General features: G+C 31.0%; 1 protein-coding gene across 1 annotated transcript in view; it reads left to right on the forward strand.

The window, feature by feature from the left end:
• Positions 1 to 2,396: 2,396 nt before the first annotated feature.
• LOC113515986 (6-phosphofructo-2-kinase/fructose-2,6-bisphosphatase-like) overlaps positions 2,397 to 17,437 on the forward strand; it is a 36,752-nt gene continuing 21,711 nt past the window's right edge. Inside the window, exons 1-2 of the mRNA XM_026900309.3 lie at positions 2,397 to 2,921; positions 11,738 to 12,081. Of these exons, the coding sequence (XP_026756110.1) occupies positions 11,748 to 12,081 (334 nt within the window). The 5' untranslated portion in view covers positions 2,397 to 2,921; positions 11,738 to 11,747. The remainder of the gene's footprint in view (positions 2,922 to 11,737; positions 12,082 to 17,437) is intronic.

A 17,437-nucleotide genomic window follows, 5' to 3' on the forward strand; every position in this document is an offset into this window, starting at 1 on the left:
TAGTTTAACATCTATTTAAATTTATGCATACCCTTATTTTTTTTTAAATATCGAATAAATATTTTCATGTTAGTATCGTCATTTTTTGGTGACTACCTATTATCTTAATCCCTCTTTACTTGTGTTATTCTTTGCGTACTGTAATCATAATTATAATGCTGTGGACATGTTTTTAGAGCCTCAGCTCGTCATAATAGCAATTGCCTGTTTTTTGTATGTACTTTGTATGTCTTTATTTTTTGTTGTTTCTGTTTTGTGTTAAAATAAATAATAAACAAATAAATTGCATCCTACCCAAGCTTGTTTCATGTTCATAATTGTATATATTGTTTATAATTACAAATTCTCAATTTTTACTGCTCTTAAATGGGCCCTCAACCGTTTTGTTTTTGTAATTTCTAATAGTAAAATAAATAAATGCTACAAGTTCAGACAAAATCAGTTCAGAAGGGATTGTTAGTAATTAGGTCTAACAGCCCCGTCGCTATCAACAAACCCTATCAAGACTCCATGCTGTTTCACCTGGAAACCATCAATGTTATTTCTTGACGCATTCGTTATGGTGGGTCAACTGACATGTTGGCCGCATCATCCCTCACTGATGCCCCGCTAGTGTATACCTATAGCGCAGGCGGGGTTATTATCCATTTTTACCCATGAAAACATGTCAGAGGCCACAAATAAATCTACGAACGTCTAAGGATACAACCCAGAATACCCATAGCCGACTTTTTTTACGCAATTAGCCAGAAAAGGAGTGTAATGTTTTCCTTGGTAAAGTATATGATTTTTTTTATTTCATCTTAACTTTTAAATATTTGAATAGATTTGGGATATCGTTAGAATCCTTACAATATATTGAGATACGCTGATTTTAGTTTTTTTTAAACAGTCACTTTGCTGTAGTGAAGTCGTGTTTTTTTTTTTTTTATTTACAGAGCAATATATAATTGTTAAGGAATATGCCAGGGGTAGTTTTTCGATCTCCGCTGAGCAGCGTTCGGAAAACTATGCTACATCTTTTCATCCAAAATATATCAGAGTTTGAAGACGAAGGTCTTTAACCAGTGTGTGTTGCCAGTGATGGATGGATGTTCAACAGTGGTTAGTTATGATATGGTATATGATAACGACCTAAATTTCTTGATATTGATAAACATGAAGATATTAACAAATTTAAGATTGTGTTCCACAGAAAAAAACCAAGTTCAATTATGGCAAAACCAGTTATTTTGATTTTAAAAGTAAACAACTGAATTGATTAAAAAAAAATTATGAGACTAATCTGTAAGTATATCCTTTTAGACAAAAAAAAAAAACGTTGCAAATCGGTTTAGGATTAACAATTTTATATTAATTTCAAAAAGCTTACAAAAATGTTAATAAAAATAGAATAAATACGCGATTGTTAGCTTCCACTTACCATTACACCACAAACACCACATACTTATTCAAAGGTTAATACTATTAATTTTCCTATGAAAGAAGCTATTCGTGATTTTTAATTGAATAAGATGATACAACTTTATTAGATATAATTCAAAGTGAGTCTTGTTAGTTTTGACGTCACATTGTAATTTTATAATTAGATAATAATATAGCTTTGTTCTAAACAGTGGCATTTAGTTAATAAAGAGGCGAGTGTTTCACAAATGAAATAATAATTCAGTCTTGCAAACTTAGAATAAGCACAATTAATCATTTTATGTTAAAAGTAAAGGTTGCAAGCTGCAAAGCAAACCTAAAATATAGCTTGGACTTATAAAAATTATACAGAAATATTCCAAAATATTCTATTCGATGGTACTATTTTGGGTAATGTAGGTACAACTTTAAGTTAAGATAATATTATATAGATTTTTGTGTAGTCTTAACATTCAGCCAGTTTGGTAGGTATGCACCATTTTTACATGTATAATTATTCCTAAATATTAATTATAAGTTATATTAATACTAAAGTTACATTGCTAAAATAATGGCATGCATGTGCAAATAAATTTGCATATGTAAGTCATTATTTTTCAGTCAATATAGAATCTTCGATTTGATTTAAATTTTATCAAAACGCATGGCTTTTACCTATTTTCACTTGGCAACACTAGGTTGCGGCTAATTAAAAGCAACGAACCCGGGTGCACTGTATTATATTTTCGATCGTCTTTCTTTTAAACCAAATTTCATTAACAAGTTTTATATCTGCAGAATTCAGCAGCAGAGGATCTTAGGCTATTAGAAATAAGCCACAGAGTATTTGAATGAGGGAGCGAATGAGCCGATATGCAAGGATATCAAATCATGTCCCACGCGCCGACGCACTCGCGCCTGCCGAGTGCACCCGAACAGAAATCGATGTCACACGAAGGCCTGCCGGACTCTGACGGCTTGCTAGCTCCCTACTACAATGTCTGCTTTCGCTACGACGCGTTAATGCCCGTTTGACAACCAACGCAAAGCAGCACAGTTGCCCGATATATTATTTCACTTTTCGAACACAACAGTCTATTTTATCACCCGCACTGAACGTCCGCTCAGTTGCATTGGTTAAAAATATTCTATTTATTTAAAAAATAAAGGTTTTCCTCAAAAGTGAAGCGAAACCTAGTTACAATGAGCAAAATAAGGTCCGGTGTAAAATAAACAATCGTAAATGTGCGCTCTGTGTTTGTTTTGTTACGAAAACTAAATCTGAAGACTATATATACAAACTGTTTATCTTTTGTGCTGCATTTCCTGTGAGATGTTAGAGGAAAGTGTCGACTAGTTAGTTTAATTTTGTCGTCGACTGGGACTTATTGCGAATGTGTATTGAAACGTTCATCGCTATTCACGGGCGCACTGCTATGCGCCACGACTTGGTGCATTTCATAAGACACACCTCCTCTGACCATTACTGCGAAGGAAGAATTTAGTTCTTATCACGGGTAAGGACTGTTACTCCATTAAAATAAATAATATCACGCATATTGTTAAAATAACAACATTTATTGATTAAGAACATTCCAGAATTTTGTCCAGCTACAAAGGATTTTTTATGATAGAATCGTCGACAATTATATGTAACACCATTCAGTGATATTGAAGTCACTCTTTACTCATTATTTTTATAGAAAATACTACTTTTAATACCTTATCACCACCTGTGTTTATATTAGTTAAGTACAAATTCTGTTTATTTAGTCTTTAGGCGAATACATTAAAAACTAAATTTGTATACCTCTCTACAGTAGTTTAGTACTACGATGTACATTTTAGGAATCATTTACTATTGATACACACATTTATACTGTGTAAGTTCTTTGTAATTTTAGTTGTTCGTCGTTTGTTTACAAAATAAAGTAGTAAGACCTTGACCTAAATTCGTGGCTAAAAGGTTACTTAGCTTTCTTTTACTGTTTATGTTATGAGAAAAGAAGAGAAAGTATAGGAAGTTCTACTACACTTTTGTTCAGATTCAAAGTGAAATTTATATTTCTTAGTTGCACCTTACTACGTATAAGGTAATTAAACGCTAGCCGTGTCATGCTATTGCAACAATGAATTATTAAATAGAAGTTGAATTATGGAATACCAACAACACACCTAATGGGAGGAAACTCTCGAATACTGCAAGAAAATATACTATTTAGATTTTTAATTTCAATAATGAGTTTAATCTCTAATGAGCTTTTTGACTTGACACTTTACGGATTCTGATGCAGCCGGCTGGTGAAGACTACTAAATGGGCATCAATCAGCACGAAAGTTATACTCAATCAAAGTAGGAGACTTGTTTATAGGCGTCTAAACTCTAAAGTCTAAAATAAAAACTGAGATGACGGTCAGATAAAAGAGGCAGCTTAGGACTCCTAATGAATGTACTCTAGACAGATCTAGAGATACTGTCTAGATATTTTTCAGTTATCTGTTATGCATGATACAGAGACTGAGGCCTTTAAAGAGACACTATATAAAATGGACTCCATGGGCAACTTTGCCCAATTAGTGTAACAGATCTACTTGCATTGTTGTTTAGGCTTGAAGTTTGAAGGCTAGGATGTAGCAGTAAAATTACTATGTACAAATGCATAACATTTGTCATTACAAATACACGAGAAATAGATAACCATTGCATCAGTGTTATGTGATGTCTATGGTCAGAGACAAATTCATTTTACGGAAACATTTATATAATAGGCATCTGTCTACGGCACTCTACGGTATTTTTCTACCTACAAGCGACAGTTGTTACTTTCTGGTGAGACATGAGTTCGTTTGCCATTGCAAATCTAGCGAAAATCATGGAAATTATAAAATTTTGAAATGGTTTGTTTATAATGAAAATGGTGAAGAGCGTTATAAAAAAATCGTACTAAAATGGAATACTTTTAATTTATATTTTAGGAATTTGTGTTTATTGAACATAATATATTTATTATCTGTGGTATTCTTAAAGGACAGAAATTAAAGTACTACCTGTCTCTTTAATATTTAGGTTACAGTAAGTAATGTAAAACGCGTTTTGAATACTAATCTTAACCCTCGGTTTTGCCTTCGAGAATTCGGATATCAAAATGTGTTGTTCCACAAAATTCGACAAGAGAGTTTGTCTTTTTAAGGGTGATTAAGCAACAAACACCCAAACTTTCACATTTAGGCTAAAACAATATTCTAAATTCCCATTTGAAATATTTTTTTCTCAGTCAGAAGCATTGTTCGATTGTTGCCGTTTTTACTGAGTATATTAGACTCTACCACTCTAAATGAGAGGTTACCGAGGCTTGAATTTTGGGTATAGGTTCACGGTACTGGCAAGATTGTCACCGGATTTTTTTTCAAAAATTTAAATCGAGAAAATTCAAACTGACGGCATTTGTTGTCTATAATTCAGGGTAGTATACCACTACATTTAGGTCACAAACTTTAATACACAAGCTACATTTAGATTTAATATTAAAAGAAAGTAGCATTATATTGTTTTGAGTAATATTAGGCGCCTGAGAATCAGACCAGAGCAATAAAAAAGTTTACATAACACAAATCATAATAAGATTTACTTTAACCTACCCATATAAATGTACTAGTTTGCTAATATTGGGACTCAACGTGAGAGGCCTATTAAACTGGACGGATTATTAGTACAGGGTTAGTTTTTTAACCTCTTAACTCTACGAATTACTAATTTATTGAATAGAAAGAGATTATCCATACCAAAAGCATTTTATATAATTACAATATGGTACAGAATTAAGCGGAAAAAACTGCGTACCTAGTGAAAATTCCGTGTGCGTGTTTACTTCAATATCGGGCATGAACTCTCGTTGGAAACCTGTTCCTTTTTACTGCTTTCACATGTAATTTCTAGTTGTTCATTAATTATATAAATCTACTGGAACCATTTCTTTTTATCTGGATAAAAAGTATCTCAAGTTATAGAAATATATCTTAAGGTGGAACAAACAAAACCTGTAGGTATATTTAAAAAGTCTCATTAGAATTGGTTGAGGGTTTCGAGCCGTTTAGGACATCGTAACAAGGGATTTATATATATTAAGAAGATGAGGTTTATGTTCTAATAATATGCATTTATTTTATTCTATTAGTAATAATAATTTTATTCTATTATAAGTACCCGTAACCGGCGAGCGTGTATGACAAGATTGATGAATGTGGAAGAAGCGAAAGAGGTTTTTTTGAATCGAAGCATTTGGCGTTCCATTGTTTCTGCCTACCCTAATGGGAGACAGGCGTGACAGATATGTATGTATGTATTTATTCTATTATTCCATATTATGAATGTAAATATTGGATGTTTGTTATTTAATCACCTTCATACATCGAATTGATTTGCAAGTGGTCGACAGCGAGCCTGATCAACCAACAATGGTACGACAGTTTTCCAGGATTTTAGTTACCCTAGCTTAGTTGCTCCACCTAGCTATACTCATTGTTCATAGGCAAACCGATTTGATTCTTCTCGTAATATACCCTTGTTATTTAGAAATGCTACAGTTTGGATTTGTTGACATTTTCAATTTTATTTACAACAAAAATTAAAATGTATAATCAAGTAGTTATAAACAATAGCTACATATTATAATTATGTCGCTATCTCCCGGATATGTTATCATGAAGTTCATCAGCAAATTGTAAAACTGGTTCTGGCATACACAGATGATAATCAAAATACATAATTTGTAAATAACAATGTAAGATAAGTGTATGTAGATGCTAGATGTCACAAACTCAAGAAATGAGAGAAATAAATTGATGACTGTTTATTGTTGTCAAATACGAGTAGATATTGCTGTCACTCAAGATTAGAATATATACATACATACATACATATCTGTCACGCCTGCCTCTCATTAGGGTAGGCAGAAACAATGGAACGCCAAATGCTTCGATTCAAACAAACCTCTTTCGCTTCTTCCACATTCATCAATCTTTTCATACACGCTCGCCGGTTACAGGTATTTTTAATTTGGCCCTTCTTCAGCACGTCGCCTATTTGGTATATATGTATACTAAAACTCGAAGAACCCTTATATATTTAAAATTTGACTGGAAATTGATTGTTACGTGTAAAATACTTACAAGCTGCATCATACAGCCAATAAGAAACAGATTTTAGAGAATTGCTATATAGTTTAAAATCGATCCCACAATTCTCAAACTAGTTTTTAAATTCTCTATTTTAATTAAAAAAAATTAAAGATTGACATTTAAAATTCGACCTTATAATAATAATATCTCGAGTTACATCACTGAATAGGTTACTAATTAGATTTATTTAATTTTAACACACATTTTTATGTGACAGACACTTTTGTGTAAAATACAAGTTAATTTAAAGAGAGACGTGCAACACGATCATCTGAAGATCGTCCACTGGCTGAATTTGAACCATTTACCTAAATTGTTTACTCTCATAAAAAAATGGAGGTTTGGACTCTGAACCTGGATTTTTTATTTAATTGCTAACCTGAACACGGACAGATAGATAGGTACATACGTAAAAGTTTTTTTTATTTATCTCTTTATATTTTATTGTACATATACATGATGTACTGATGACCTGCCCCGGCTTCGCACGGTTTTTTTTTAAATAAAACACAAGCTATATTTCTCACTGATAATGTAGTTACTGATGTTTTTTATGGGTAACCAGCAATTTGATGGGGGGGGGGGGGGTTATTAGTATTGCGGATTGCTAGTCCCATTACTAACTATATACCCTGTTAGATCGACTTCCACTGTAAACCATCATGACTAATTTAATGAATTCGTCACAATGGGCTAACTGAACTGCCTTTTCATCCTCACCAAACATCCTTCACTGGTGCCTCGTCAGTGTGTATCGATAACACAGGCGGGATTGTCATTCTATTATCATCCAATAAAAAAAAAAAAACAGCAATTGTATGATAGGTAATAGGTTGTTTGGTTGAATTTGTGTAAACCAACATGAGGTACAGTAATTTTCATACTTTAATTTTTATTACACAAATAAAGACACCAAGAATGTCCATAACGCCCGACTCTGTAATAGGATCTAGCAATGTTTGTATAAATAAAACTTACAATTTATATTACTTTTGTTACTATATTATTAAACACTATAACATAATAACATCTTCACCACAGGTCTCTTACGGAGTAGGCAGATATAATCAACCGTCGAACGTATTTTACCGATCGAGACGTACATTTCTTGTTTCGCACACTTTTATAGATATAATCATTCATTTCACAGGTCTGTTAACTGTCTTGGAAGTTACAGTATAAATTGCTGTGATGGCGATTCTCACGTTTGGACCACAATACCTACTTATCATCAGGTGGGGTGTGGTCACTTTGACTAGCCACTTTTAAAAATTTGACTACGTCTTCCGCGATAAGTATCAATTATGATATTATTATACGCGGATTTCCTTTCCTTCAATTTAAACCGGCAGTATGCATGAATAATCTGTAATCATTATCAAATAAATACGCGACATTGATAAGTTAATTTTGATGAAAGAATTTTTGCTTAAAAAACTAAAGTCTATATTGCAAATTAAATTTTTAACAAAAACGAAGGTTAATGTTGTGTTCAAATAAATACGCAATAGGTTTTGACGAAGTTTTTTAATTTAAATTTTTTGCTCTATAAACTAAAGTCTATGTTATTGTCGCAATAATTAATAACAGAATTGTAGGTCAAATGCTTATACCCTGTACATTTTAAAAGAAGTTTATAAAGGAACTCCATACAGCAGAAATTACTGTCATATTATATATATGGTAACATAATACCCTTAATTTGACAACATTAAAACTCGAAAGAAGCAAAAACAACCTATAATCAAATTAATATACGATCATAGATCAAATATATTTAGATGGAGAGTCGTGTGTCAAAAACGTAATAACGTTAGATAACAATAACATATCACAAAATCCGGCAACTGTTGGCTAATTCGTACTTTTTTTAATTAAGGAAGGGCATGCCATTTTTTGTGATGTAAGTGTGAAAATACTAACTGTAATATTTTGATGTTACCTATGCCTTACTGTTATTTTATTTAGGTTAATTTTTAGATGGTCTGTGTACAGAGTTCTCGGTAGACTACTCAATCTACATCTTATTAATCTATGTATACGATATTGATAAGTTAGTTTTGATGAAGAATTTTTTTTTGTTTCAGGAGCTAAAGTCCATATTTTAATTAATAACAGAAACGTACTCGTTAGGTCAAATGCCTACCTTTGATTAGTACATCCGGCAATAACCAATAATAGGGAAATGTAAACAAACGCGAATATATTTACTGTGCCACTGTTAAACTACATTAAACTTAGTCCACTTACAAATCTGCGATTATTTACAAAAAACAAATCAGACATCTCGAAGATGTTCGATTTTGCTACGACAACATAAGAGATTTTTTTATACAACTTAGAATGGCAATCAAGCTAACGGCCCACCTGATGGAAAGTGGTAACCTATAGACATGAGCAGTACCATGGACATAACTGTTTCGCCCATGATAACCCCCATGCGTTGTCATTCCTGAGCACTCGGGTGTTATTCCTCTGTATCCTGTAAATTCACGCCATATCCTATCCTTTAAACTGAAACACAGCCATGCATACACAACTGCTTTACCGTTGAAACACGAATAGGACAGAGGTGCCCAAGCAAACGACTATTGTACAAAGTCGCCCTCTGGTGAATCTACGAATACTTAGATTCCGTGAAATTACTTAGCAAGTTTTTCTTTTACTTACAAAATTGAAAAAAAAAAAAAATGTTTTTTAAATTACTGATATTGTTTTCAGAAGTCGTTTGATTTATGCATGCATGAATTTTATCAAAATTATCAAAAAATAGGAATTAGTTTAAAAAGTTGTTAAAACTTCAAGTTGCGTCTCAATTATGAATAAAAATAATCGCTACCGGACTTCGCAGATCTATGGGCTTTTTAAATGTTATTTCAAAGCTGTTTTATATTTCGAAGAACACAATACGAGTATCAGGTACTACTTCAATATTGATTACAAAACAAAAAGTTCTTTTCCTTAACCTATAATTAATTACGGAAATAGAAAATTTGTTTTGATTTGGTAAATTGAGTTTGTTGTCGAAATAGATTCTATAGTTATTATTTTAAATTATAACCTACCTATACAGACCACTAAATAAACAATCACGAAATAAAGTTATTTTTATTGTCCATATATCGGTAGGTATATTTTATATTTACAGTATTTTAGTATAATAATGTACCGTTAATCTTGGAAATCTTCCATACCTCCCCACGTTATTATATAATTACTCCGGTTTATTAATTTACCTAAGTTAATAAATTTATTATTATTGTAAAACTATTTAAATTGATTGGTATATCGTAAGTACAATAAATCATTAAATATATAATAATAATTGTTAATATATATCCGTGATATTTACGTAAACAGTGAAACAAGACGATGAAGTATGAATAATAAATAAGTAAATCGCATTAACAACCTACGTTCCATGCATTAAAATATGTTTCTCTGTTGCATTCCTTTACTTTTTATTCGTTCTTTGTTTGATGTAAGTAACACTGCAACACTGTATCTTTATGGAAATGTCAAGGAAAAATTTAATGAATGGATAAACTTATCCATTACTAACTGGTAATGACGTCCTCAAAACACAATAGAAATAAATTAAATATGGCTCGACATTAGTATAAGCAATTTCAAATAATATCTCTGATATTACGCCTAGTTCAGTTAAAATGCAATATTCTTGTGTAACAAGAATAATTCTGAAGATGAACCAGCTTCAAGCTAAGCGTTTTTGGTCGTAGCCATATGTAAGACTTAATGCGAGTATTTTATAAAGATAAATACTTGCAACAGAAAATGTGCCATATATACAAATGATAAAGACATTGGAAATAAATTCCTTGAAATTTGATTTTGATCAATACAACAACAGTTTTAATTATAAATACACACACCGACATACACACACATGTTCACACACGCACGAGCACTCGCACGCACGCACGCACGCACGTACGCACGTACTCATGTACACCCGCACACATATACACACACACGTACGCATGTATACACCCATTCACGCACGAACGCACACACACAAATATGCGCACACATACCATGATAAACAATGAGAAGTTTCGTAGTTACTATATTTAAAATATTTAAATTTAGAACGCAAAATTGGGCGAAACATTTCCAACCATAATTAATATGGAACTAACACAGAAATAAAATAATTTATTGCCAATATAATGGTAAAAATACAGTCAGAATTGGCAACGTAATCGCGTAATATGGTTAAAAAAAATTCAGCCGAATTGAGAACCTCCTTCTTATAGAGTCAATAACAATAGCAATACATGTGTTCTTGGTTAACACATAAGGTTAACGCCTATTCGACATAATAACAGATATCCTTTTTTTTTAATTTCTGTTACTGGCCTATTGATGTAATGTAAATTATATTGTCATTAAAGCACCCCTCTCATGAAGGTGAATTGACATTAACTTTCGATAATCTATTTTAAGCAACCAGTGAGACATCAAGTCTCACTGGTTTATAAATTAGATCATGAATACGCATTTAGTACTATATTTAGCGGCACAATGCATTTGTAGCTGGAACGGTCCATTATTATACAGATTGTGCAGTGGTGGGTGTATTAATCAGCAGGCTAAGTAGGAAGGAGCCTACAACGGCAGATTTTAGGGACGGTAAATTACAGGCATTTTTTTGTAACCATGAAGGTACAATTACATTAAAAAAATATAATTAATATGATTGTGAACTACGGTATTGAATTGTAGAGGTCGGTAAGGATGGATTTTGAATAACTATTGGTGGCAAATGAATTAAAATTTAATTGAATGAAATCCGCCACTGAATTGTTGTGAAAAATGAATTTTAAATAGTGTCCTAATCGGGCACTATTTATTTAAGATTGTTAGATCCTGTCTAAAAACCATTCTGGTTCTTTAGCCAACTAACTCCATCCTCACTTATTCACTGCTACAACATCAGTGTGTACCAAAAGCAAAGATAGTGTTAGCAAATTCTATCTTATACTTAGGGGGAGTTGTTAATAAAAGGGGTCCATTGCTAGCATTATACCCTATCAGATCGCTCTCCACACGTTTTCCCTTCAAAAGTCTCCCCACTATTTTTAGGCAATTATAACTAATTAATTGATGTTCTAACGTAACCTTCTTGTTTCAGGTCGCTATTGATGGCGTTAGTCAGCATCCAGAGCGATTGGTATATATATTTCTGGCTTCTATACTGCAAAATATATTCAGCCATTGTATGGTTATTCGGCAATCATTGTCGCGGAGCTGATAAGGTGCGCTCAGTGATAACCGCTGGAGCCGGCGTCCAGTCTTCAGGAAGTATTCAAAGAGCGCGCACGCGTCGCAGAAAAGCGCAGCAGCACCGTGTCAAACATATCGTCGCATTAACTAGGAGATCGTCTGTTAGAAGAATAGTAATGGCACCAGGAGCTAGCACAGCCCACACCATGATGGAAGACAAGGAGAAAACTCTTCATGGAGCTTTGGGTGCCGGTAAGTTTTCACTTATTTATACATGCATTAAGAATCCTCATCGCCCTCCAATAGTTTTATTTACAAACAACGCTTTCGTACTTGCGTAACATTTACATACTATATAATAAGCATTTTGATAGAAGTTTTCAGTCAATTTAGAGCCTTATGTAAATAAGCCAATGACTTGTTAATTCCTTAACTAAAAACTCAAATACAACCTCACACAATTTTATAATGTTTTACTAAGAGTTTGAGGCAATTGGTTTCTTTTCCAATTGGATTAATAAATGTCTGTCCACTATACCTAATTAATTCCTATAAAAAAATTATCAATACATTTATAATAAAAAATGTAATCGTTTATTTCATCATCATCATTTCAGCCATCATCCATCCATTGCTGGACATAAGCGTTTATCGTTTATTTACTTACGTTTGATGTTTAATTTCGTTGAAACATAAATTCATAAGTAACCATTCTCTTCCGCCCGCGTACTTCCTTGACGGTCTACAATTTTTAAGGTCAATAAATAATTGAATCTATAAATTAATATATTATAAAACTAAGTAACTGACTATATCCAATTTCCATAACTAGTATTTATTAAATTTTGCTAAAATTTACATTTAGCCCTTAATATTCAATTAGGTTACAACAGTAGTGTCATCGGTACAAGTGAAATTATAGGTTAATAACTGACTATCTTTATTTCATTAACCTTTAAGTTTTATCAGAAATAATAAACAAAGTATATGGGTTAATATAATTACTTACGTGATAGGTTCTCTTTTTTATAAGTAATAAAACATTGCTTTATCTGAACTCTTCAAAGACAACTTGTCATGCCAAGTTTATTTGAACATTATTTCTCTCGATCAATTAAAAATTATATTGGACGACAATGAGATGATTTTGACAATGTTGATGATGTTGGCAACCGTATCAGGGTTAACTTGATTAGTCTATGCAAGTGTAGCTAACTCCGGTATAAAATTATTACCTTCATATTTGAATATCCGCCAATGATATTTTTTGTAATCTTACGGTTTCAAGCCGTAGCCAGGCAAAATTATTCGTTTTTATAATCCTGCACATATGTACGTATTCGGTGACACGTAGTCACATTCAATTAATGTTGTCTAAAAATTACAGTGATAAGATATATTTAAAAAAGATGACTATACTACTAATGATACTGTATCTTCTAAAGATATTTTGATGTTGATAAATTTACTTACGTACAATATTTACAATCATAACGCAATTTTTAATCTGTCAAGAGCCTTCTGTCTTGTTTACATTAGGTCTTCCTTATTACCAAATTATCAAATCTGATATCGTATCTAATTCCTAATTTGCCTATTGATAAATTATCCTTCCGGCTATAGGACTTTGAACAAAAGTCGTCTGTTTTGCTACCTCTGTAGTTTCTTCTCATTCGTGTTTCTACCGTAAAGCAGTTGCGTTTGCATGACTGTGTTTCGTTTTGAAAACTGAGATATTGTTATATTATAAAATATTATTATTAATTTTCTATTAGATGGTATTTGAACTTACTATCGACTTCCAAATAAGGGTCCAGATTAGTTTTGGTTTGTTTTAAGCCAATTATAATAATTTTTATTTCTAATAAATTAGATAGCATTTATTCTTTAAAACTTTTAACAATAAATATAAAAAATATAGGTATATTTCATTAAAATTTGTTTAAAACGAGAGACCTTTAAATAACTTTCACAAAAATTTTTTATCTTCAACTACTTATCGTTGTACGTCGCTCTCAAATAAAGTCTTAAATTCTGTGTTATATTTATAGGTCGGATTTATTCGCCCGCTTTTGTAATACTAAAATTAGAATTAACTTTCAATTTACATACAAAATCATCTGTTGCAATAATAAGTACTTTTCCGTAATGGTACTATCATGTACAGGCGTGATGACTGTAGATACGCTAATGTCAGAGATCGTCGGATATCTTATACATATGTACCTACCTATATATCTACTCATAGTATGAGAAACGGAATTATAAGACCCAGACATCTGTAAATATTATATGTTTAATATCTGTAATACTTTATAGAGACAACGATAAATTCAATTTTTTTTATTCTAACTTCGGATTTCATGCATAGAATTAAAAACTAAAAATTTACAGATTTTTTTCCACTTATAAGCACGTGAATTTTTTTTACTAATAGTAGTAATAGTTGGAAATGAACTAGTAACAAACACGTAATTTTATGGTTTAGCTGATAAATTGTGTTGGAACTTGGCATCATTTTATGTTTTTTATTTTTATTTATGTACCTCATTACTGGCAATATAAAAACCTGTCGATTCGAAGAAATAAGTATCTATCTATAATGAAAAAGTAATTTATGCGACAGCATTCCATGCATCTTTTAATGAACAAATACAATGGTATATGTTCTTGATATTTTAAGTACTTTCGTAATGAAAGAAATAGAAAAAAAAATTATGACACGATTAAAACACTTATTTTTTTCACACATAACGAAACGGCTGTGTTCCAAAAGTTTTGTTCTGTTTCAAAATTTCGACATTCTTTGAACAGAATGTGGGAGTCATTGACGTAGGTTTACGACAAACGGTGGGAGATTTTTATTTTTAAAATCATTAGAAATGCCTATATATATGTTTAACTGTATGTTCAGAAATTATGGAATCTAAATTAAATAAAAACGAAAATAAGCATGTTAATGGTTATAAGATTAATGTAGTAATGTTCTAAAAGTCTGTTTCTCTGTAAGTTTTCTATGTCTAAATCACTGTCTACCAATATTATCCACTATAAAATACAATGAAACTACTTCATTTATATAAACCTGACATAACAACCGTACGCAAAAGCTTTGTAACGGGAACTCAGTGTGTTGGAGGCCCGGCTAATTCTTATTTTTTGTTAAGAAATACCAGCATTGTAATGTACGTCCATATTGTGACGTCGAACCACGCCCCCGGCCGCGAGACGATACGCGGACGCCACGCCGCGCCGACCCTGACTAGCTGTATTATGAGTAACATTAAATTAAATGTATATAAAACTCTTTAAGCTTCATATATACTATATGTACAGATTACGGCACAATTTTCTATTCTCTCCTTATCAATCAAAATAATGAATTATCACTTTTGATACAAAGAAATATGTAAATATCTAATAAAAATCAAGATTTTTGATTGATCGTTAGCAAAGGAGATACATTGTATATGTTGTCACTTAATTATCTCTGTACCCCCGTAAATTTATCAGTGGGAGTGTTGCTACGTACATATTATCGTGCCATTGCCAATGTATATTATTTACACAGTTGATAAAGCTGATATAAAACAAAGAAGGGTGATATTATTATGCGTGTGACCTAACGATGTGATAAAAAGTTGTTTTTCTCATAAACTTGTACATAGATATTTCATCGTATTTAATTGAGTTCATTACAAATGGTGACAGACGAAGTGGTTATTTTATTCTTCTAATATAAAGGGAAAATTTGGATTTGAATCTATTTTACTTAATCATTTAATTTTCTGTAATATATTTTCATAAATGGCTTCATGATAAATTAATGTGATAACTTTGTTTGTTCTAAGTAAGCCTTTAATTTTATCAGAAATTATTGTTATCTCACTGAAATGTATACATCAATTATTGCCATACCCTTATTAGATATTGCTCAAGAAATAATTGCTTTTTATAAGCATATATGTCCTCAACATATCAGTTTAAAACGATAGATAATTCTAGTAAATAAAACAACTGAGGCCAGGCTTACGAAGTAGGCATTATTCAACGTTGATAAATTTATTATGACTATGCTAAAATAATAGAAATTAAATTTTACAGATTTCAATTACGATTATATGAATAGATAGTAACTGATATTATTTAATTACTACATAATATTATCTAGCAAAATGCAATAATACGTATTGGTAGTTTCTATTGGGGATTACATTATTATATGTCGAAGTAATGATGATAATTTAAATAAACTAGATTATCTAGTTTATTTTGCTAAATACAATTGTTAAATTTTAAAACAGTAAATACATTTATTTAAAGGCCTTTAATTGTTATTATTAATTTTTATATTTATATTTTTTTTATTTTTTATTTTTTTATTTTATTTTTTTTATTTTTTTATATAAAATTTTAATTACTTTTTCTTGTTATTTGTAAATAAATATTTAGGATAATATTTCAACTAGTAATGTAAAATTTGTTACTGACTAATGTAAATAATTAGTTTTAGCATACATTTTTAATTAATTAAATATAAATATACTTGATTTTTATATCAAACTTATACAGCACGAGCGTGAAAAACATAATTTCATTCTAGTGGTTCCTAAACTTTTCTTTCCACTAATAAAAAGTTATCATTGCAAAAAAGAAAATTCTGCTATACAATCCAATTATACTGCAAATAACTGTAGTAAATCAATATTGCTTATACTTCATCAGTAAACTATTATAGAACTAAATGGACTTATTTCAATAACTCTACTATCTTCTATCATAAACAAATTCATAATACCTTTAAACCCCTGCTATGTCACTTATTAGTTCACACGTCTTATCTTGCGTTACGCGGATAATATAAATCCTGAGAAAATAATCGATAGGGTCAATTCTAATTAAATACGTCATTCGACCTGCTATTAAGAAACTAATAAATGCTTGATTGACGCACGCTCGTACTGTCGTGTGTAACGATATCCATTCACATCTTAATTGTTTAATAACATGCATTGTGTAATATCTCTAGTTTCTATAAGTACTAGAATTGTAGAGTTGAAAGTTAAAATAATAGATACACAGAACATAGCGGAGTAAAACAACAATACAAAGCGATTGTTAGTGACATGGGTATTTTAGTATTCGCTTTTTATTCGTTTATTTAAAATATTTTATCCTATATTATATTTTCTTATACATACATACTTAGCTTCAACTCATTTTTAATCACCCACTTATGGAATAAATGTTCAAAAATTATCTTTTAACAATTACAGTAGAATTTATGAAATAGTACAATTAATAATCATAAATAAATAATTTATAATCAACCTATAATTTATAATTTTGTTAATTGTTGTAGAAATGAATCGAAATTAATTTATAAATTCTTAAATGTCAAATAAAAAAAAAAACTACAGATGCCTTTACTTGTATGTTAATTTTTCATCAACAATACATGAAAGAAGCTATAAAATTATTTACTGATACATGAAATATATTTGCATTTGAAACATTTCATGCAAAAATAAAGAAAGCATTTAATGTTTACTACAGAATAACTATGCAAAACAACATATTTTTTTCTGTTTTATGATAAGGTGACCGA

Source organism: Galleria mellonella, unplaced genomic scaffold, assembly GCF_026898425.1.
Source record: "Galleria mellonella isolate WM207_F2 unplaced genomic scaffold, CSIRO_AGI_GalMel_v1 utg266, whole genome shotgun sequence".
In the NCBI taxonomy this organism is placed as follows: Eukaryota; Metazoa; Arthropoda; class Insecta; order Lepidoptera; family Pyralidae; genus Galleria; species Galleria mellonella.